We start from the raw sequence: 23773 nt of genomic DNA, 5'->3' as shown, positions 1-23773 counted from the left end.
GCTCTCAAGCCTCAGAAGTTCACACTTTGGCTGCAGATTATTTCCAGATCTCAGTTCTGTGGGCAGAGCACCCTCCCTGCAGCACACAGGGTGCAGGATGAGCCCAGGGCTGGGAGTCAAGGGGAGCTGGCTGACCCGGAGTGGGGCTGGTCCCAGTGCAGTGTTCCCATGGACGTTCCAGCTGTTTGCAGCTGGAGGACACAGCAGATGCCAAGCAGCCCACCCTCACACAGCTGCAGTGCCTGTCCAGCCACCCACCCCTGGCACTATCCCAGCAAACTGGTGGCTTTCCAGTGTCCCCTCCCCTATCACAGGCCATCTCTCTGGCTCATGCACGCCTCTCTCCAGTTCCCAAGAAGCCCTGACGTGCCTTGCCTGCTCTGAGGACAGGAGGGAGCAGGCAGGCTGGGAGCTGGAGCCAGGCAGAGCCAGCCCCAAAAATCCTCCCAGCTTTCCTGGGAAGGGAATGCACAGCCACTCCTGAGGTCTGAGGGCTGCAGCACCCAATTTTAAGCATCTACTGCAGCTCCTCTGAGCTCATCTGTGAGGACTGTAAAAGGTCTGGTAGATACCAAAGAAAATCCCTTAACTTCAAAATGGGGACAGTGGATTCATGCCTTTATCCTCAGAGGGGAGGGTGCTGAGATGGGGTTGTGCTACTATCCTGGGGGTATCCAACAGAGGCAGCTCCATCAGCTACAAGGCTGTGGGAAGACCCACAACCAAGTCAGGATGCTGGGGAGGAACAATCCCTGCAGCCACTGCACATTGTCCCCAGAGGGTGTGGCACACCCCAGGGCAGGCAGATGGTGTGGCCACGTCCTGCTGATGAAAGCTCAGCATCAGGGTAGGGCAGACACAATGGTTTCCTTGGAGCTGGGGGTACCTATCCCTCCTGCTCGCTGTGTCCCAACTCGATGGACACATCCACCTGTGTTTGACACTCCCCATCTACCATGACAACTCCAAGGCTTTTTACAGGAACTGTCAACTGAGATCTGAAAAAAGCTGCAGCCAAGGAGTTGAACTTCTGGGGCTCGAGAGCAGCCAGCACAGTAACTGTTAATTTTACATGAATTGTAAAGCCCTTGCTCTTAACTGGCTCTTCTGGATTTAGAGTCCACACATGATTTTTGGCCTCAGTTCCCTAATCTGAGCAATGGAGTTGGTGAGATTTATTGACTTCCACAGATGACAGAACAGGATAAAGGAAAGCCAGGTATTATCTGTTACACTGTACAAGCTCTCCTCTCACAGCCCAGCCTGCACTGCCCTCCTGAGAGTGCCACCAAGGGGGTGGTGGGGAATGGGGTCCCCCAGCCACACCTCAACATTCCCTGACCCCACCATCACCCCAGGCAGGGGTCAGGGCAGGCAGCAGGGAAACTGGAAGTGAGCCTCACCCAGCTGCACTGGGTCCATGGGTATCTCTGGAGCTGAATCCAGCTCTTCCCAGTGGGGGTAATCATCATACTGGGAAGGTGCTAGGACAGCCCAGCCAAGGATGGCAGAATGACGGTAGAAGCCTGGCTGCTCTGTGGGAAGAGCCATTGCCGTACTCCAAGCTCCAGTGAGGTATTTCCCATCCCAGCCTCACCCTATTTCATCAGGGTGAGTCATCAGACCACCATGGAAAAGCTCAGGATCTTGCTTCTGCAGTCATGATCAGAAACATCCTTTATTAGATTAATGACCATCCCATATCTGTCATCTCACTGTTAATAAAAAAGAAATGAGTGCTGGAAGGAGTGCTGCAGACTAGTGCCTGGAGTCAGGCTTGTCTCTGCAGAACTTGTGTCCTGCTCCCAAACACAGGAGGAGAACACAGCAGGAACGGGAGGGGGTTTTAACTCACATAACCAAGGCAGCATAAATGGGGTGGCTCTCCCTTCTCCAGGACACCTCGGGACGCTGCTCCAGTGCAGGGTTCTTGGCCAGTACAGCTCCAAAACACTTATTTGGCCACAGGGACAAGCTCATCTCACTGGCTCAGACTAGATCAGCATGACACCCTTCCTCAACTACATCTCTCATGTGGGACAGAGGGGCACATGCACTTAAATGCTCACTAAATGATCCCCTCTGGGCTGCATCAACCCCTTCCCCGCTACTGGCACTACATGGGAGAGCAATGAGGAAGATCTTGGTCCAAACAACAGCACTTCAGAGTACAAAGGTTTTTCTTTCCCAAAGATCCTGGGGACGTGACACCCATTTGAGAAAAGACACCCTCTCCCCTGTGAACAAGCCAGCACTACCAACCCCTCCCTTCTCCAAAGGAGGGGTCATGGTCCTGTGCTCTGGAAGAGCAGGATTACAGAGTTCACAGAGAGTCGCTCCCAGCAAAGCCCAAGTCAACCTGATGCTGAGATAAGACTGTTCCTTGACCCCACCATGCAGGCCCCATTAGAGGGAACCCAGCAGGGGAATGCTGCAGAGTATCCACCCTATCCCCCATAACCCAAACTAGCCAGAGCAGTATTTCCTATTATGTCTCCATAACCTAATCTGACCCCCTCTAGGGTCTCCAGATTAATATCTGGAAAACCCCACAAGCCCAATCACCCAATTACAGGGAGGAAAGGTTTATCCTATCTAAACAGCACAAAATGTAACCTAGACCCAGCTGCCCCCCCACTTCTAAGAGCCAGATCTCAATCCCTGGCAAGCTGAACAAACTGGGAAGGGGTCACAGGGGAGGTGGGGAGGGTCTCTCTTGTATCATATGAAACCTGCAGGAGGAGCAGATATTTTAATTGGTAAATCCCCTGACTCAGGTTTAATCCCTCTCCATTTTTACTGAACTTCCCTCACACTGGAACAACATGGGGAATAGATGACAGACCGCACCTTGAGCCACTGCCCAACAAGAGGAGGCCCCTTCATTTTGGCGAGCAGAGGATGATGGTTCTCGGGGCACACAGTGTGCCCAGCCCAGCCTGGCAGAGGCAGAGGGGAAGGGCTGGTGCCACCATGTGCCCTTGAACGGGGACGTGCCTGAGCAATGGTAATGGTGAACGTTAGAGCAGAGCTGATGCTGGCAGGACAGAGCAGGCACCAGACATGATCACAGGACAGGACAACTGCAACACCCCCAGAGCACCTCCTGTGCTGGGGCTGAGAGGTTTCAAACAGAATAGGCTGTCCCAAGGCACTCTTTGTGCCTCTTTGGATCTCTTTTCTATCCTTATTTCCTTCCAGAGAAGTGTGGGGGGACCCTGGCTAACTTTTTGGATTGTGTTTCAGCCACCTGACAACACTGAATGCATGGGAAACCTCAACTGCAGCCAGAGGACTGGAAAGCAGAGTCCCCATCCCATTCAGGATATCATCCCAGGCTTTGGCTAGAATGAGAGCAATATGCAAAATCTCCAGGAAGATCCTACCCTGGCAGAGGACCTCATTCTGGGCGTCACTGATAGCCCATCCAAAGGGAAGACACGGATTCTTTGCTCCGTGAGAATGCCCAAGTTTCCTCCCAGAGTAGGTTGTGTTGCATCCACAGATGCCCCAGAGCCTGTATTTTCCACATAGCTCAGGGCTGCATTGCCAAGCACCAGCTTTGCAAACACAGACTGAGCTTCCCTCCAAATTCCAGCCACAGTTTATTGATTAAAAAAGCCTGTCTAGTCAATAAAGGCTCCCATGAAAAAGTTCCACTGCTCTGCACTCACATGCCGTTATCCGTCTGGCTGTGTTAGCAGCCTTGGCTTTTGATGCTTTCTGACAAGATGGATTTGTGGCCTTGACTTTTCCAGATCAGGAGAAACTTAATCCTGGAGGATAAAATTACAGACTAGTAAAAAAACTCCACAACTGGCCTCATTAACTGCCATGTAAGAAGTTCAGAGGCTTCTTAGCTAGAAGTCAGCATCTACAGCTGTCCTTGAGGGAGAGGCAGCTCTGAGCAGACAGCACAAAGCCCTTGGCAAACACGGCTCTCCTGAAGTGCATGACACACTCGTGGCACCAGCCAGGCTGCTCCATCCTCTGCAGACAGCAGGAAAAGGGCAGACGGTCCCAGGTCTCCACCTATAAAGTGATTTGGGAGAAAGCAAAGATAATGCCCAGTTCTGGCCAAAAGGTGTCTGGGCAGATAAAAATAAAAAACCCTGGAACAACCATATGGAAATGTGAATTAATGAAATTTTTCAGCAACTGACTCAACCCTAATTGAGAGTTGAGAACCCTCCACCTCCCTTCTGCTTTCCAGGATACAAAAATGACACTGGTAGGTGGAAATAACTATAACTGTCCCAGGGAGAGAGAAATCTGAGCTTCACAGCGAGGGTAATGGCCAAAATTAAGCACTTGCTTGTTTCTATTACACAACACATCCCAGGAAGCAGCTTCCAAAAACCTGACCTTCACTTCAAAGGCTTCTTTTTGAATCATCTTTCCTTCTAATAACAAGTGAAGTGGATTCAGCACTCAAGAAGGGCACTCTGGGTGTTGAAAACATCTTTATCCATGTGTTACCTGCAGATGAGGCAGGGGCAATGTTCATGTATTTACCCAGCTCCTGGCTGGACCTCAAGCTCCTACAGCTTCCTAAGGGCAGTGCCAACTCCTCCTGCTGCTCTTTGTGGTGGCCAGTTTGTCAGTCAGCACTCTTAAAGATGATTTTAAGGCTTATAAAGGGAGTGCAACATGGTTGCATGGAAATTGCACTGACTCCTTTCTGACAGGAACAGGATTTGCTCTGGCCAGACAGTCTTTTCTCCTCTCCTCCCAGCCTAGCCCAGGTTTTCACAGAGCAGTAGCAGCACAGCTTGCACACAAGAGGGTGTCTGGAAGAGCTGGTTGCCATAGCTATATCCATACATCCCGAGCCATCCAGACATGTCACAACTGTGAAGTTATTTATAAATAAGACACTCCCGAGCCTCAATTCAGAGCACAACTTGCAAGTGTACAAAACACTCAGCCTTCTGAGTTGACCTCTTTCTTTTATAGACATGATGCTGAGCACAGGCTCCTCTGCAGAGCAGCTCTGCACCGGAGCAGTCTGTAGTGCCAGTATGGTGATGTGCACAGGTTTTATAGAACCATTCTCTCCCTTCCTGCCCTGTCTGGTGTCCAGACACCTTCCCAGGTTACCTGCTGGTTCTGCTCCACACCACAGTCCTGTGTCTCAAGGGTCCCAGTACAGCAGAAGGCTCTGAACTAGCTGCCAGACTCTGCATTCTCCTGCTCTGAGATCTCCAACAAGCTCACTCAGCAGGCTGTGCTCCTGTTCTCCTTTCTTTGAGGATTACAAGCTGTTCTGGATGAGGTCTACTTCTTATGAACTGCCCCAGCAAAAAGACTCCAGAGCAACCAGGATCCCTTGACATCCTCATAGTTAAAGCCTGGGACTCTCTGCGGAGATCTCACCTGTCCTGCTTGCACATGGCATCCCAAACCAAGTGCTGTGTAGAAGCAGGTGAGCTGTTTACCTGTTTGTTGTATACTTTGTTCAGCCAAAACCCCACAACGTTCCCAGCTACCCCGATTCAGCTGTCAGCACACACCGAGCTGCAAAGTACCGCAGAAAAAGGGCAAAACCACAGTGCGGGAGCCAGCACAGAGCAGGACAGAAGATGAAGGGCTGGGAGAGGGGCAGAGCCTCCTAATCCTTCTGTGATTTGCCATCAGCAGCACAGAAACAGCAGTGCATTGGGACAACACCTCATTCACACTCGCTGTCGCCCTCAAGCACGGGGACAGCAAGTGATGTTTGTTTCTCTGCATCTCCCCAGCTGAACCCACTTTGATACTGAAGCACAGGCAGGAAGAGGTGGGTTCATGCTCATGGACACAGCTCTTGCCTGTGCTGTGCTCATGTCCAGGTCTGCTCACCCCAGTGGTGGTGAAAGACTGGGGGATGCAGATCGGCTCAGTGGTCAGCCTGAGGGTCCATGGAGGAGTGACCACAGGACAGGGCACAAAGCTGGGGGATCCAGGACCTGCACCTGTCTCTGTCCTCACAGGTGAGCATTGCCCCATGCTGAGATTAATTCACAGCTCTTGTGACCTCAGGGAAGGAATTTTATCTTTGTCTTGTTTTGTCCCCTCCGTTTGCAGATTAAGGGAGAGTCCATTCTTATGTCAGAGTGTTCAAGGTCTGATTCATCACCAGAAGAGTTCTTGGAGGTACCCTCAAACCATCCGCTCCCCAACTTCCTCACCGTGCTCTGTGCAGGCCCATGGCAGCCCCCCCAAGCCCCCAGAGATGGGTGTTCAGAGACCCAGCAGCAACAGAGATGTGGGCACAAGGGGAAGAAAACTGCACCAGGGAGAGAACTTTGAGAAAGGGACTGAGAACATCACAGCAGCAACACAGCCACCACCCCAGGAGCAACACAGCCCAACCCACAAACCCCAGTCCATCACACAGCCAAGCCCAGCCCTTCCTCCTCCTCCAACCATCCCCCAAAATGTTCTAAAAACACATTCAAAGCACTTTTTTATTTCTAAACCTTGCATTACACAAACTCAAAGCAGCCTCCCCAAATGCAGGTGGGTGCGACCTCCCAGGTGGGCACCAGAGAAAGTCCAGGTGGTGTTAAACCAGACATAGGTCTGCCTATTCCCTCCTGAGGATTTCACCCTTCAGCTTTCAGACAAGGCCTCCCAGCTTAGCTCCCTAGCTCCCAATGCTAAAACCAGGGTAAGGATCCTTCTGTGTCCCAGCGCAGGCTGGAAGATGCTGCACTCCCCATGCAGGGTTGGCTCAGGTAAGGGGGCCTCAGCTGGTCCAGGGGACCTCCTAAGCTAGGGACAACAACAAGAAGTGGTGATAGCCCAAGGGCCAAGTCTGGCAGATGCAGGGACACATCCTGGCTTAGAGAATGGAGACATGAAAAGCACTTTGCATCACAGCCATGTTATCCCCTCATCCCTCCCCCTCATCCCCTTTGGAGCTTCTTAACTTCAGAAACCTTCCTCCAGAGGAGTGTTGGAGTGACAGAAAACATTTTCCAAGCCTAATATCAGTTCCAGATGTTCACAGCCATTTCAGTTTGTACCTCACCCTGTAAAACACATTTCTCCCTCTCCCTCTCTCAAGTGCAGCGCCTGCTTGGTCCATGACATAATGCGCTGGCGGGCTGGCCGCGCACGCACACACACACACACACACACACACACGTGTGTGTGGCTCACGCCCTCTCCGAGAGCCCCACGTTCAAACAAAGAGCATCACTCAACTACAAAGCCGTCGCACACATGGAGTTATGAGTAATTTCCACAAGTTTTAATAAACAGTTTGGGATGTAATTGCTCTCCCGTCTTCCCGGCTGGCTCCCGAGCACGGAGCCGCTCGCTCGCCGCGCGCTGGTGTTGAAAGCGTGGTTTGTTTCACACACAAGTTCACCTCCTCTCCGCCTCAGATGGGCCAAGGGCTGTGTTTTTCTAAGCACCAGTAACAAGCCTCTTAAAAAACCTCATACAGCTGAGGGCAAGCTACCCACACAGGCTCCTGGCTCCCTTCGCCCTGTCCTGCAGCATCCCTGTCTCATGTGGAGCCCAGCAGGGAGCAGAGGGGACCCACATTAGACCAGTCTCAAAACTCCCTCCTGACTCTGCTCCAAGAGGAAGAGGAACAAATGTTTTCTGGCTCAAGGGAATGGTTCCATCTTCCAGTTGCAGAACAAGGCGGAGGCCAAGGAGTTTTGCAAGAGTGAGAGACTGGAGGCTTTTGAGGGGCAGGAAGAAGGCAGAAGGCAGGTGAGGCTGGGACCAGGTACCACCTAGTTTGCCACAGGAACTAAGAACAGGTTGGCAGAGCTCTAGCCCCTGTCAGTACCAGGGATCCCAATAAGAAATGCCTACGATTGGAATAAAGCAAACAAAACCACCGTCCAAGTATAAATAACACACTCATTTACACTCAAGAGTTCCAAGGGATGAGTGGCAGCATCCTCAAGAGCTCTACAACCTGGCCAGATCTTCCCAGCCCAGAGTTGGCTTGCTCTGCAAATACCTGTGATGTACCTCCCAGCAATGGGAACAACCTGCTCCTCCCTGCCAGCAGCTGGGAGACTGATGGGGAAGGAAGATCTGCCCATATGCACCAAAAGCCATCCAAATTTCATATCCCACACACCCCTCCCAAAGACTCCCCCTCTGAGGCTGAGTTATTGTTTTTGTGGATGCTGCTCAGATGGGAGAAGCTGTGGTGCAGCAGGATGGGTGGGTGATGGTGGTCAGGGGATATCCAGGAGAGGATTTTTGGCTGTAGAGAGCTGCAGCAGTCAGCACCTCTGCAAACCTATACAAGGCATTTAAAGGAATCAACTCATCTGGCATTGGAGGCCTGTAGGGTAAGAAAGGAATGAAGGCAGGAATGTTGTTTGGTTATAAACAACACAGAAAAAAAAAGGGAGAGATTTAGGATTGGCTTTTCTCTTTAATTGTTAATATGGTCATTCTGTCCCAAACAGTCCCCCAGAGCAGGCAGAGGGGAGGGAAGCTCCCCACAATGAATTCAATTGCCTGTCAAACACATGGCAGTCATAAAAGGAAAATAATAATAATAATCTGTATTTCCTACTCTGGCTGCCAGGCAAAGATTCAGCCACTACAAAGGAGAAACCCCATGTTTCCCTGGTCTGGCCTCACCTGACTGATGTGTGAGCAATCTGGAATCCCCATCCAAAACAAAGCCCCTCCTTTGGTGGCTTGTTTTCTTTCTCCATTGCTGCAAGGTGCCCCTCCAAGATAAAGAACAAACCTTCTTCCATGCCGTGAAACCAGAGACATAACCCAGCGTACATGGCCACATTGGGCAGCTTTGGGAGGGGATGCTGGCAAGATGTAGGAGAAAGGGCCCAAGGGATGGGACTGGTGTATGAGCCAGGGACCTCCTGCAGGTCTCCTGCTTGTGGAGACCCCTGCTCCTTCTTGCAGGGCTCTCCACAAACAGCTGGACCCCCCAGGAGGTGGGGATGTGGCTCTCTGCAGCAGAGACAGGCCAGCTCTTGTAGCACGTGATTTTTGGATATGGTGGCATCTATGCTGCAGAAGCAGAATAGATGGGCTTGAGGTGAACAGAGAGGGTGGAAACTTCCCTGTGGCTTTGAGGTCTAAATGATCTTCCTGAGCCTGTCTTCCCAACAGGGAAACACAGCTAAACGTCTTGCCAGGGTGCCCTGGGAGCCCATGCAAGTCTGCATGTGGACTGTGAGGTTCTGCACTCCAACACCAGCCCTGTCCCAGGTAAGTTTCCACTTTCATCAACTGCCCAGCTGCCCCTGACAACTTTTGTGAGCTTCTTTAAAAAAACTGCATCCAAAATCCTCAAGGAAAAAGCAGTAGGTTCTGCCTGGCTTTCCCTGCAGCGCTGCTATCACTCAGGGTCTCAAGTCCTATTTTCTGAAATCCATCATTGACTCACCCAAATCAAGTCCCATCCTTCACAGCACTCTGCCTTGTCCAGCAGCCCCTGGAGCATGGATTGAGTTGCTGACAAAGCCTTTTTAAGGTGTAGAGCATTCAGTACAAGCCTGAGAACTAAACTCCAACCCAGGGAAGTTTCAGGTTCTCCTTGAGAAATTTTGTGCTCTTTGAATGATCTCCCTAAATATTGCAGGTTTTGATTCCTTTGATAGGTGTGCAAGACAACTGAAAATATCTTTTCAAAGGTGGGTCACTGGTCACTCACTGGAACAGACCAGTAAAGCTCTTGAGCTGTTGAGGGATGACCTTCCCCCTACCACCACCACCCTGTGGCATTTCAGACTGATCAGATCAACACCCACTTCAGAAACTTCAACTCACAGCTCTCCTGCCCAAAAAAGGACAAATAATTTCCTTCTGCCTCACTGTGTTTTTGTAATTCCGTTTCCCCTCAAATAGCCATGTCTGCAGAAGATTCCAGAAACCTCTCCTAAATGGAGTGGGTTTGATACCTCATGTAACACCTTGGCTCTATTCTCTACCAAAGCAGCTGCTCCCAGCCATGTAGGGCACAGGAAGCATTGCCAGGAGCCCTCTACACCACAAGGAGGTTGCCCTCCCTCACACCCACCTGTGTAAAGGTCTGTGTCCGTGTACTCATCCACCTTCTTGTGCTGCAGGACATAGTCTGACACCTTGGTCCCGATGGCAGGCTGCACATCCAGCCACTCCAGAGACACCACGGTGCTCGAGGGCTCCACGTTGGGGGAGAGCCGCAGGCTGGGCGGGAGACAGTGAGAAAACAAAACATGAGCTCCCTTTCTGTGGAGGAATCCACATCTCTAAGCAGCACAACCCCTAGAAGGCCCACATTGACACATTCGGGTGTGCCCACAAAGCCCCAAGGACAGAGGTCACAGGGGCAGAGCAGGCTTGTGAGCATCAAAAAGCTGAAGTTCACTTGAGTGCAGCCAATTGCAATGTATGCCCTTGGGAGCCTCCCCCTGCTCCTGGAGAAGGCAAGCTCATGCAACCCCAAATATCTCATCTAAAGGGCCTTCATTGTCTGGGAGAGCTGCTGAACTTCAGCAAGGTGAGCACGGACCAGCACCCCAGGAGCAAAACAGGAGAAGATCCAGGTTCTTGAAACCCAGCAGGGCTGAGTCCACAAGAGGGGAGGGTCAGGTCTGAATCACCAGTGAGCAAAGGTGAGGGAGAGAGGGGGAGAAGCAGCGTGAATTCACTCAGCTGCAAACCTCTGAGGGGCGTGGGCGAGAGCCAGAGCAGGGCAGCTGTGCAGGAGCTCCTGCCCAGAGCAGGAACAACGTGGGCTGGGATGAAGGCAGAGGAGCTCTGTGCTCCTGGCTGTGCTAATGCAGAGGCGTCCACTCCCTCCGCTCCAGGGTAGATGACAACACCAAGTACAGGGCTACAGAGAGTCTGGCTCCAAACACGCAGCATGTTTGCTGGACTTGAGATGGGAAATGAATCCCCTCTGAGGATATTGGCTCACTAAGAAGGTGTTCTGCTCCTTGTGGCTCGCTGGAGCCAGTCTTCCGGCTTTCTCAGCTAATTCCCCATCAGTTTGCTCCTGATTTGCTCTTGCTCTGACAAGCCACAATGAATTGCACTGTAATTCCATTTCTTTCAGCATTTGAAATCCCATTCTACAAGCCCTGCTAATCAGGTGATGAAAATCTATAAGAAAACCTTCCAGGGCCACAGCCAGAGCCAGGATATCCTAAAGACATCAGTCACACAGTGAGGAGGGCTGGACTGCAGCCCCCAGGCCCAAGGGTGCAGAAGGAGGTGCCCATGGGCTGAGCCCCTGGGAAATGGGGTGGTTCTGGGGGCTGTGACCCACAGGAAAGGGGCTGGTGATCCCTAGAGGGCTCACAGGGATACGTACACAGGCGGAGGGAGAGGGCTGCAGTTCGGGAGTCCGTTCTCATCGAAGGCGTTGAGGTCGCACCTGCACCAGTCTTCGATAACATCACCTTTCCCAGAGCACCAGTATGAGCTCATCAGGGCTCCCTTGAAGGCCTGATGTGAGAACAAAAAGCGTGAACATGTGTGCTAAAGACTCAGCGAAATCTGGCTCAGCTCGGGGCTGAGCATCGTGGGAAGTGTGCAGAGCCCTGGGATCAGGAAATACGGGATGGGTTGGGGGCATGTGTCCTCCCCAGCTTTGCCACGGCCTCTCTGCATGGCCCTGGGCATGGCCCTTCACCTCCCTGGGTTTAACTCCCATGTGTTGAGTGATGCTGGTTCATCCCTGAATGCTTTAGGAGTGGGAATGGGGATGTCCTGTGGGGGAGGACTGAGCTGCCTGAAGAAGCACAAGTCCCTCTGTGACAGTGAACAGAATACACACGGCACCTGCACACTGCTGTTGTGTAATGAAACTCTTCCACTCTTCCCCGTGCCCTTCTGCCCAGGTGTTTCTGTCCCTCTGAGAATAAAGTAATGCCCAAATTCCCAACAACAGAGACCCCTTCCATCTTTCTCACAGGTTTGTTATTCACACAAAGCACTCTCCTGCAAGCAAACTGCTGCTTTATTCACTTGTCTAAGGAACACTCGCAAGCAAAACAGAAGTATCTGGAAGGAAAAAATAAAACCTGGAAAATACTTGCAGGATGTCCCCAGGAGCCACCCTGACAGCTCCTAATAATACCAATGAATCCCTGGAATAATAACTGTGGTCAGAACTGGCAAATCCCTCCAGGTGTCACCCCTCGGTGTCCCTGCTGTGCTCATGGTGCTTGGTGTCAGTCCCCACACCAGAGGATGGGGCATCCCTCACTCCATACCCTGCTGTAGTTTGGACCACGTGGTTTTATAGTGGTTTCTCCCACTACCCTTCACCTGGAATTAAACTTCCAGTTTCAAAAACATCTCCTTCACACACACAGGGCCAACATCCAACCCAATCCTGCAAAGCCACAACACCCATCTAGAATAATCAGAACACCAAAACACCAGCCACTAGAACAAAGCTCTGTAATGCTTTTGACTTTTCAAGAGACACATTTGGGAGCTGAAACACCTCCACAGGTCCTCATCCACATGGAGCAGCCTTACTTGTGGCAACACTGTTCTTCCCATGAAAAGCTGCCTGCGGTAACCTGGCCCTGGTGATACGGCCTGTGCTGCAAGGGTACGCCTAGAATCAAATCTGTGCCCTTTGAGGAGCACAGGGACAGCTCAGGCAGCAGCATTGAGCAGAAAACTCTAGGAAAAGCACCATCCCAGGGAGGTTTCTGAAAGGAGGAGGTATAAATAGAGCCTGACGTCAGGGCTCCCATTGTCTGGGGTTTTGTCGCTCTCCCCAAACACCCCCAGCACCTTTAACAAGGCGCCTCAAGGCTCTTGCGTCTGCAAAATTTTCTGCTTCCAGGCATTTACAAAATAAGATTGTTCCAGATGGGAAAAATGAAAAAAAAAAAAAAAAAACCAAGGAAGGAATGAACAGGTGAAAGAAAGAAAATGTGACATATTTTACTCTGTTCTTTAGAAAGTAATTGAAGTGCTAGGCTGGAAAGGGCATCCAAAGTAATTGCAGAGAGGGATGAACAGAGGAGTTTATCTGACACCCAGATAAATGGATGCAGACACACGAGAGAGAGAGCGCAGCGGGTCCGTGCAGGAAAGGAACAGCAAAGGATGTGTGCAGATGGATGGGAAAGCATGTGCTCTCCCTAGGAAGCAAGATAAACACCCTGTGCTGAGGGTACCTGTGTGCACAGACAGGCACTGCGGGCGAAGACAGATGTGGGTGATCCCGGGAAGAGCTGCACTGTCACACTGCTCCACTGTCCCCCAGGCCCAGCCCCTGTCACTCTGCACACCCCCTCCCTGTCCCCTAACCCAGCTCCTCCCTGCTTAGGAAAGAAACCCCACCCACCCCATCCATGCCCTTTAGTAAATCCAGTAGTCAATTCCTTGTTTTTCACGTATCCTGCTGTTAAGCACTAGCTGGATGAGCAATCCCTCTTGCTCTGCCTGCCCAGCCTCGCATAGGTTTTAATTAGATCCTTCAGGTGCCCAGCTGTCATCTGCCTTGTGTCACCCTTCACACAAACGAGGTTAGGGGATGGATGCTGTGCTCATTACGGCGAGCACACCTCCACTCCCTAACCAGGTTACAGGGGGAACGGCCGCCCCAGCCCGCTCCTGCCTCTGTCCTGACTCATGTCAGGGCCAGGCTGGAAGAACCAGGCAGCCAGGGCTTGTCCCTGGCTTGTCCCTCTGTGCTGGGCACCGGTGAGGCTACACCTTGGGTGCTGTGTCCAGTTCTGGGCCACTCATGACAGGAAAGATATTGAGGGGCTGGAGTGTGTCCAGGGAAGGGAACGGAGCTGGGAAGGGGCTGGAGCCCCAGGAGAGGCTGAGGGAGCTGGGAAAGGGCTCAACCTGGAGAAAAGGAGGCTCAGGGGGGACCTTGTGGCTCTGCACAACTCCTGACAGGAGTGGACAGCCGGGGGGGTCGGGCTGTGCTCCAGGGAACAGGGACAGGAGGAGAGGGAACGGCCTCAGACTGGACCAGAGGAGGTTTGGATTGGACATCAGGAGGAATTTCTCCATGGAAAGGGTGGTCAGGCATTGCAAGGGGCTGCTCGGACAGGTGGTGGAGTCCCCGTCCCTGGAGGTGTTTAAGAAACAACTGAATGAGGCACTAATGCTGTGGTGTGACAAGGGGGTGATTGGTTAAAGGCTGGACTCAGTATTGGAGGTCTTTTGCAACCTGAATGATTCTGGGATTCTATAACTTTTCTTGCTTTCCAGTGGAATTTCGAGACAGTGGCTCCTGGGATTTTCCCATTGGTGCTGGGGAGTGCATGTTGAGGGGTGGGGAAGCATCAAGAGCAAATTGATGGGGAGCAGAAATGGGTAAGACCACACAGAAGAAGGGAAGGGCAGCTGCCACCCAAACAAGGAGCCCAGTGGCACAGGAGGACCAAGAGCGATGGACAAGGATGCAGTGAAGGTGCTGAGATCCATCCCCATGGGAAGCTGCAGCCTTTGGGAGAGCTTCAGGTGGGAATGAAAGCACAGGGACCTTCCTGATCTCTGGTGGTTGAGAACCACCTTCCCCTCCTGCCTTGGGCTGGGCTCTCCACATCTCCTGTCCTGTCCTGCCATGCTCAGAACGTGCAGCGAGTGCCCTCCTCCCTGCCAGGAGACAGCACCTACACGAGTCCATCTCAAACATGACCACTTCCACTTTGGATGCTTCATCATGGTGGTCATGTTTCCACAGGCCCAAGAGGGTGTGGAATCACGAAGGGCTTCCCAGGAGCGATTGATCTGCTGGGAATGGCAGTGGCCCCCAGTGCACTGTCCTGTGCTTGCCAACCACTCCCCGGGACCCCAACACCCCTCTGTGCCCTAAGGCAATTTTATCTCTCATTTAAAAGTATCCAAATTGTATTGTTTCCCTGTGAGTCAGCCCATTTGGTTTATGTCCTTCGGTGCCAGAGGGGAAATTTATGAGATGAGAAACTGGCTCGAAACGTTTATTTTCTAGATGACGAGTCATGCCATTAGATATATAGCTTTATGAATCATAGGAACAGCATCTAATTTGCTCTTAAAGGTATAATAGGTCTGATTCCCCACACCCATGCACACACATATATTGGATTGATAGTTCCCCCCTAGGATGGCTAGTTCATTTGTTTTGACACAAGCAAGACTTACAGGACCATAAAGTCCCATCTTACCATAAGCTAAGCCTATTCATAAAAAAAATATTAGGGAAACAAACGATCAGCTAAGCACATTTATCCTACACTCGATTGCATATGGATCTTTCTCCTGTTGTTATTTGTGCTCAGGGGGAGGCCATTTGGCCCCATTTTATAGCTGAGACACTCTGTAACAGAATAGAGAAGAACACTTCCTTTGTCCTCTGTTAGACCTGGCTGATGGAGGGAGAAGCTTTAAGTTATTTCTAACTGTGGGTTGTCTGTTGACATCCCAGGAGGGGAAAGTGATAGGACATGAAGGAACCTTTCAGATCAGCATTTGCAGGACTCAGCACACACCACAGGGCTGGTGTTTGCAGATGGGATACTGGAAAGGGCTTGTGTTGGGTGCTTGTCTGTGAATATCTGGTCTTCTCCATGGCTGATAGTGACATGAAAATCTATCTCACTGAGTCTAGGATGCACATCTTTGTTTCTGGAAAAATTAAAAAGGAAATACAGGGAGATTAAAAAACAAACCCAGGTGAACATGTAGGCTGGACAGAGATGTGCTGCAGATAAGAGGAGATGATCTGGAAGCTGGAACTTAGGTTCATTTTGGATTTTGCACTGATTTCCCAATCTCTGTTTGCTTTTTTGTTCTTCTCAATGCAGAAGGAGAGAAGGACGTGTGGAAGCAGGCTGAGCCATGGCAGCAGACAGGCTCCATCCCATGTCCAGGGACACGGCAGCAAACAGACACATCCTGTCCTTTCCTGTTGGCAGGATGGAGATGGGGCCTGCATGCCACCACCACCCTCCCTCAGGCACAGGCAGGGGCCACTGGAGGAGGAGGGAGGCTCCAGAAGGGCTTTCACAGCCTGAACAGGATTGCTACCATGATGGCAGGGTGGCTGGAGGAAAAGCCTTCCATGCCCTTCCAGCAATGCTCAGTGCTGTTCACAGGAGGTAAATGCCACTCCTTAGTCTAGACATCTCTGGAAGGGGGGAAGAAAAACAAAAAAAAAGGGGAGGAAAGCTAAGGATTTCCCAGGCCAGAGACTCTTTCCAGGATGATGCAGTTCATGTCCGAAAGGCCAGGCTCACAGCAAAGGAGGATGCTTTGCTGCTCCAGCTTCACAGCAAAGGAGGCTGAAGTTTTGCTGTTGGCAGGTGATCTCATCCTGTGCTGTTCACACCCTCCCTGCCTCTGGCTGCCTCTCCCCCAGGAGCAGCATCACCAGCACTTCATCCTGGAAAGGGACATCAGTGGTCCTCTGGAAAGGTCGGGGTGCTGGAAGGGACCCGAGGCGGGCAGCATCCTGGTTTCTGTTTTTTACAGAATAACAGGATCCGAGGGAGCGGCAGAGGACGCTGTAAAACCTGGGAAATCAGAGGGGAAATGAGAGCCCTGAGCGCTGCAGCGAGCCCTTCTGGGGAGCCGGCTGGGCTCTCACACCTCGGCACAAAGCTCCCCATTATAGCCCGAGCCAGGCGCAACAATGCGGCCATTCTTCCACGGGAAAGGCGAGCTGCATGCGGGCTGGAGCTGCAGCGCGATGCTCCAGGGCCAGAGGAGGAGGACATGGGCCAATTAGCAGGTATTAAAACAAAGCAACAACAAATAAAAAGAAACACACCCCAGACCAAACCAAAAAACTCACCTCAACCACAAGAACACTGTCCCCTTCGGCCCAGGCTCCCTGCCAGCTTTGGCAGTGGAGGAAGAAATCAGTCTCTGTCTCCCCAAGCCTTCAGGGGCTGCTCTGGGGAAGCTGCGTGTCCTCCAGCAGCTCTGCCATCGGTGCTGGATTGGGGTCAAACTGAGCCCATGGCCTCAGGGACACCTTTCACCCTGGATAAAAATGCCCTGCCAGCCTGGGGACACTGGACAGCGGTGGCCGTGCTCTGCTCTGCAGGAGATGGCTCCTTGGCAAGAGTGGGGAGAAAAAATGGGGAATTTTGCTCCAGCCTCACTTGCCATCTGAGCTGGTGACCCCCAGCACGTGAAGAAGCTGTCTCCAAGAACCCTGCCAGGGTCCCAGGCACACTCTGGGCTCCTGCTGAGGCCAGTGTGACCAGCAGCACAGGGATGTGCCCCCCAGCAAGCCCCCACACCATGTGTGCTGCGAGGAGGCCATGGCTGCAGCAAATGCTGAGATTACTCAATTTTCGAATTAAAGCGAGGTCCTAGGGGTCTCCTAAAAATCCAGGCTCCACATCCATTTGTCTCCTTAAATACACACAGCAGGAGTTTGAGTCCATTTCCCAGTAGGAGCGAGATTGATCTCTCCTGCCTCCCTTCTCCACACCCCCCTCACCACACCATCCTCTAAGCATTTCTGCAGCTGGCTGAGCTGCTCCACAGAAGCTTGTTTCAGGATTTTTTGGGGGAAAAATGAACAGACCACGAACAGGAGGGACCACACTGCCTAGCATACCTTGTCTTTTCTCCTCTCCACTGGCCACGGCTGCCCCGTGGCTCTGGACATGCACACGTGCATCCCTGTCAAGGATGCTCCTGGGAGGGGATGGGGGAAGCAAGGTATTCCCTGCCTTCCTGTAAGGGACAAGGACATTTGCAGATCGTGCACACCTGTGCTCTCACTCTCAGTCTGTGCCTCTGGGTGCACTCTGGGGCTGTGCTGGGCAGTAAGAAAGATGGTGTCCATCCTATGGGGGAGAGGGCTGGCAGAAGTATGTTTAAGGTGGAGGAGGAAAGCCACCATAACCGGAGGGTACTCTAACTGGGGTGAGGAGCAGCTCTTCTCTTTGACTCTAGGACGTTTCCCAAAGGGAAAGCACCCGGGGTCACCACCGCTCTCTTCTCTCCCACCACATGCACTTACAGCATCCAGCCCTGGAGGTGTTGAGAGCATTTTGCCAGCAGAAAGCCCCACCACAGAGAGGAGCTCTTTCCTGTTGGGCATGGCCAGCCACTGACACTGGTGGAGGTTTCCTCTGCAGCCCTGCAGTGGAGAATCTCCTCCAGTTTCATGTGGAGGGATCACTGTGCTCTCTGCACTGCTGCAGAGCACAAAGGAAGCAGAAGAGAGAGGTTAGCTTCGATCAGAACTGATGCAGGATCCACAGAGCTCCATAGAAGTCCCTGGGAGATGACAGCCAAGGTCACAGCTTCTCTGTCTCTTTGCACCTTTTGAAGTCCCAGTGTGAGCACTCAGACTGAGGAGCTTTGACAGCAATGGTCCTATAGAATACTTGGATTAGCTGGATCTCACCAGGTGACCAGGGCTGGTGCAGAGGGGACTCCAGCACTGCCTCTGCTCCAGCAAGCACTCCTTCCTGTCAAACCTGCCACCCACAGCCACACCAGTGTGACAGCTACAGAAAAGACATTCAACAAAGCCCTTCAAGAAGTGCTGGAACCTCCAAAAACATCTCCTTCACTCTGGCAAGCTCCAGCACTGCCACAGTCCCCAGCCAGGCTGCAGTGACCAGTGATGGTGCAAATTCTTTGACCAAGACTATTAAACCCCACAGGGGGAAACAAAGAAACTCCTGACAGGATCTCAGTCTGTAGTTCTCACTGCCTACAAGAAGGAAAAGAGGGGCCTGATACTTTTCCTCATACTGAGATTGGTTCTCCCCACTGCTGGGAGCAGGAGTCGTGCTGGAGCTGGGCTGGGAGGACAGATCACACAGAGCTGAGAGTTGCCTTGAGGACATTTCCTCTGGATAAATTCTCCCTGGACAGCAAAAGGCAAAACTCTTGGAGCCCTTTACATTTCAGGCCCTTGCTTCAAAGCAAGAAGAAAACAGCAACTCCCACTGACATGGAAATAAAGAGTTTTTTAACTCATTTCACATGGGCAAAGTAATATATTTTCACCTCATCTCCTGCTTGGAAATGCTCAGTTTTAGCTGAAATCAAACATGCACACAAAGAAATATCACAAATCAGTCCACAGCAGACACCCAGCATGGAAAATGAAACCCCAGCATTTAAGAGTCTGGCAAGGTCATCAGCAACCGAGAACACGGCCTTGGACAGGGCTGTAGCTGTAAATTTTAAAAAGTTCATAACTCACTGCACTAAGGCAGATGAAAAGACAAACCTATTAAAAAATACACATGCTGAAGAGGGCAAAATGTCTTTACCTGTGTTTTGCTTCATCTTTGCTGCTCAGCTTATAAAGGAAAACTTTCAGCCAAGTTTATAGAAGTCAATATCCACCTTGTTAATGACCTTGTTATCTGTCTGTACAGCATTGTCTTTGTGGACATGTATGCAAAGAGAACTGTGTTTACAATTGTTGTTTTTTTAACACTACAGGAGAGTTGGGATGTGCCTGCAGTTCCTCTAAGGCCAGCACTCACTGTATTGATTGAGAATCATCTACATGAAGGGAGAAAAGCAGGCAATGGAGCACTCAGGATTGAAGATGCTGGACTTGGTTCAGCCAAGGCAAGTGAAAATCCTATTTATGGCACAGGAGAATACCACTCTGCAGTGCCTGGGATGCCCCTGGCCTCTGTTTGGTGCTGAAAATGGGTATTTCATCACCCAGATGATACATGAGATGCTCCTGGTGGGACACGACCTGTGGGAGCCTCTCAGTGCACAGAGCATGGTCACAGTTTAAACTCGGTGGTGGTCTGGCTCTCTGCTGGGTCTTGGTTGACAGGCTGATGTCCCTGTGGTGGTGGCAGCTCCTAACCACCCCCAAAACCCTTTCTCTTCCATGGCAACCCTCCCTTCTCACAGGGGAAGGAGAGGGAAAGACGATGCCCCTGCCCTCCATGAGCATCCATCGTGCTCAAGCTCCACAAAAGGATGGGGACACCTTTTGACAGAGGCAGCACTATCCCCACACCAAACCATCCTGTCCAAGACAGGGACATGGCCCCCATGAGCTCCACTTCCTCCAGAGAGGCAGCTACAGCTCTGCCCAGTCCAGGCTGCCTGGAAAAACCTCCAGTGTGGAAAACCAAGGTTTGTGTACAGGTGGCAGCAAGTTCCTCAGCAGTGGTGGATTTCAGCCTTCAGGAACCAGGATTTGTCCCTGCTTGTGGTGCCAAGGACAGTGGGAGAAGGAGAGGGAGAGGAGAGGGAAAGGGAGAGGGAGAGGGAGAGGGAGAGGCTGGTGGAGAAACAAGCTGGGGTGAAGGGATGGAGGGAGCAGGACAACCCAACAGAAATGAGCAAGAAGGGAAAAATGATGGAGCTGATGCAACACAAGGGATTCATGCTGAGAGAATGGGAATGACTAGGAAAGAGAAGTAGGGGCAGGGAATGCAGAAAATACTCCCTTGTGTCCCGCTGGAGCAAGGATGGGGATGGTCTGAGATGGGTTGTGGGAGGAAGGGATGAGAGGGCCTGCTGTCAAGAGAAGCTGACAGCTGAAACAACCAGACACAGCTAAGGAGGGGGTGGTAAGACAAGACAGCATGATCCCACCTGCTGCCCACCCCAGCACCTTGCACTGTGGATGGCACAAAGTGACCTGTCCTGGCATGTGCTGCCAACTGCCAGCTCCCTTAGTGCCTGCTCTGGCAGCATCCCCCTCCACCCTGCAGCTGACCTGAGCCCTCAACCTGTCACCTCTTATGCCAGCCCTGCCCAAGCACAGCTCCCTGGGGTGAGGGGGGAGCAGACACAGCACCCTCACACAGGGACAGGCTCCCATGGCATGCTGCTCCACCCCTGGGCGAGCAGGTGGAAGAGGAGGAGCGATGCAGGGAGCACAACCCCAGGGAACATTGCTGGGGTGTCTCTGCTTTGGTTGGGGTTTTGTTTGTTTGCTGGTTTTCCCAGCACTCAGCAGAAAGCACAATGCGGGCTGAGCTCCAGCTGCAGCTGATGGGGCCAGCCCCAGCTGGAGCCAGGGGAGCAGGGGAGGGAGGGAAGCAGGGCGGAAGGGAGGCTGCTGGTGGAACAGACTACAGCTCCTCAGGACAAGGAGGCGCCCCACGTGAGCCCAGCAGTGTTGGCAGGACTGAGGGGACAGGTGAGGAGGAAGACGAGGAGGAGGAAGAAGGGGGGAGTTTGCAGCCAGGCCCAGAGAGGCAGGGTGGCATTGTCACCTGGGCACAGGGCGATGCAGGGGTGTGGTGAGCAGGGTCCATGGAAATCCTTCAGATCCTGCTGGGCTCTTCACTGTTATCCCCTCCTTGCTGGCTAACCTACCTCTTGTATCCCTAAAAGAATGTCTTCCTGCAGATTGCTGCTGGGAATCATATCTTTCTTGCCTGAAGGGAAACAGCTTTCTCACTGCTCTCCCTGTACCTGTAGTGCCTCATCCCAGCACTGCCCTGGGCATGCTGACAACAGCAGATCAGCCTCTACACAAGAACTGCCCAGCAGGAAGAGCAGGTGTGGGTGGGGAAAGAATGCAGGAAAGACACATAGTGGGAGAAAGGGAGTTTGAGGGAAAGACCCAGAAAGAGAGGCGAACTGAAGTGTGGAAGTCAGGCATGGCTTCATGCAAGGACCAAGAGGGTTGATGGATGGGAAGCAGGAACCAGATCAGGAGGTAGGCAAGGATTGACAGTCCCCAGAGACGGTACCCAGACATCTGGGTATCAGGAGAAGCATGAGGACTTGTTGTAGGACTCTTCTCCCTATGGATGTGGGAAGGGGATGAGGCATCTTTCTTGGTGATCACACCTCCACGTGCCAGGTTTATTTCCTGACCTGCAGCCTCTGCAGCACACCCACAGCTGCTGCATGCTGGCTCACTTGAGACATCCCAATCAAGTACAGGCTCAGTGCCAATAAGTGACTTTAAGCAGGTCTGTCATTTCTGGGCTAGAGATTTGGGTCAGAGGGCTGCAGAGCAGGGTGGGAGTGGCAATGAACAGAGAAAGTGGGAACTCAATCTCCACAGGATTAACACTGAAGCTCCTGCAGGAGCCCAGCCCCAGGGACCGGTGACCTCCAGCCTGGTTGGTCTCTCCTGGAGTACCAGGGACCTCCTGTGACTGTGGGCCTGTCCCAGGGGGGTGGTTCTTCCCTTCCTCTGCATCTCTGCAAAGCCACACTGGAGCCTTGGAGGACTTTGGCTACCCTCAAACAGGTATGTACTAGACCTTGGAGCCAGGAGTGAGGGACTGAGCTGGTGCTTGGCTCTGAGACTTCTCCAGAGGATACATCCTGCACACCAGCATGGACACTGGGAATAACTGTGGCCTTGTCTGCTTAGGGTATTGCCTTGAACCTATTGAAGGCGGGAAGATGCAGGTCTGAGAGGGCTGTGGGCAGCAGGACTTGCCAGCTCCATCACTGACACCATCCCACACATGAAAACACCCCCTCGCTCCAGGGAACCTGCGGAGGGGATCTCAGAGGGGATTGAGTGAGGTCACAGAGGTGGGGCTGGCCCGTCGCAGGCTCACTCACCTCCCTGGTGTCGTTGTCCTGGATCAGCGCGTACAGAGGCACCACCCTGTTGATCTCCAGCAGAACCGGGGTGGGGCTGAGCTGCTCCTTGCCGGGGCGTCGGCACAAGTGGCAGGTGGACGGGCAGCGCCCTTTCTCCTCGCAGTGAATCTCCACGCCCGAGATGAGGTGGTCATCTGACAGCATCTGTGCTGTCAGCAGGCCTGACAGGTACGTGATGAAGGGCATGGATTTCAGCTCCTTCTTGTTCCCAAGCTCAGTTGTTTCTGGGTTAGGGAGAGGGAAGAAACCAAACAGTATTAAACAAATCTCAGCACAGGCCTCTTCCCAAAGCCAAACTGTGCTGCAGCCAGGATAAATGCAGCTGCTGAAGGTGTGGGCCAGGTGGGAGCAGGAAAAAAAGACAGGTCAAGGAGAGAAGGAGAAAAACAGGACTTTCAGATTGCTCCTTGGAAGTGTGAGCTTTTCCAGGCAAGCACATCTAAACTGACAGAACTGATTGTTCTTCTCTTTTCTAACTCGTGTTACTCTTTTTTCTAACTTGCATATCCACTTTCTGTGCTCCAAAATGAGACAAAATCGCCTCAGTGTTATCTTCCCTGCCAAAGAGAAACATCCCCAAAGGGACCAGGCCAGGGAGCTGAATGACCTTTATCCCCACCCTAACACCAGCCCCCTCTAGTCCTTGTGGTCCTCAGGTCACTCTTGTGGGTGACACATTATCCAGGGCACTGAAATGTATCCAAAGAGGCTGCAAAAGGACTACATGGAGGGAGGGAGCCCCTTGGCAGTGGGGAAAAGCAGGTATGAGAACGAGCTCACTGCATGGAGAATAGATGGAGGCATTACCAAAACCAAACTGCCAACATTGCTTTCAGGAAACATTCAGGCCTATGAAACCCACTGGGAAACCTCCTGGTGGTCTTAAGCACAAGACAATAAACCTGGAGAACCTTCACTTTGTTCTGTGTTCATCCAAACACTTGCTAAGGCCAAGGTAAGTATCACACTTGAGCAAAGGAGACACAGCTCCAATGTCTGCCCTGCACACTTCCATTTAAATTCTTTGTCTATAGCTGGGTTGACCCAAGAAGGCCCAACTTTTATAACCTGGTGACAGACCTACAGAAGAAAAGCTTTCTTCATCTTAAGGCTGTTGCCTCTAGCAACAAATTCTCAGTCCTGAGAGGAGTGGAAGAGGAGCAAGGGCTGTCTCAACACGCTCAGCTTGCAGTGACAGGCAGCTGATCTGGCAAGGCACAAGCCATTTGGAAATACAAGCAAGCAGCATTCATTCATGACTCCCAGAGCCCTCGAGGGTAGGGACAGCCCTTCCCTGCTG

The 23773-nt window shown here is 52.1% G+C and overlaps 1 protein-coding gene across 1 annotated transcript in view; it reads right to left on the bottom strand.

Annotated features, from left to right (window-relative positions):
- The window catches only part of ASTN2 (astrotactin 2), a 319829-nt gene that overhangs the window by 70000 nt on the left and 226056 nt on the right, over positions 1-23773 (bottom strand). The window contains 3 exon segments of the mRNA XM_068211459.1: positions 10013-10161; positions 11291-11424; positions 22432-22697. Of these exon segments, the coding sequence (XP_068067560.1) occupies positions 10013-10161; positions 11291-11424; positions 22432-22697 (549 nt within the window).

Source organism: Anomalospiza imberbis, chromosome 21 (genome assembly GCF_031753505.1).
Source record: "Anomalospiza imberbis isolate Cuckoo-Finch-1a 21T00152 chromosome 21, ASM3175350v1, whole genome shotgun sequence".
Lineage (NCBI taxonomy): Eukaryota > Metazoa > Chordata > Aves > Passeriformes > Viduidae > Anomalospiza > Anomalospiza imberbis.
This window is presented reverse-complemented; position numbering and strand designations above follow the sequence as displayed.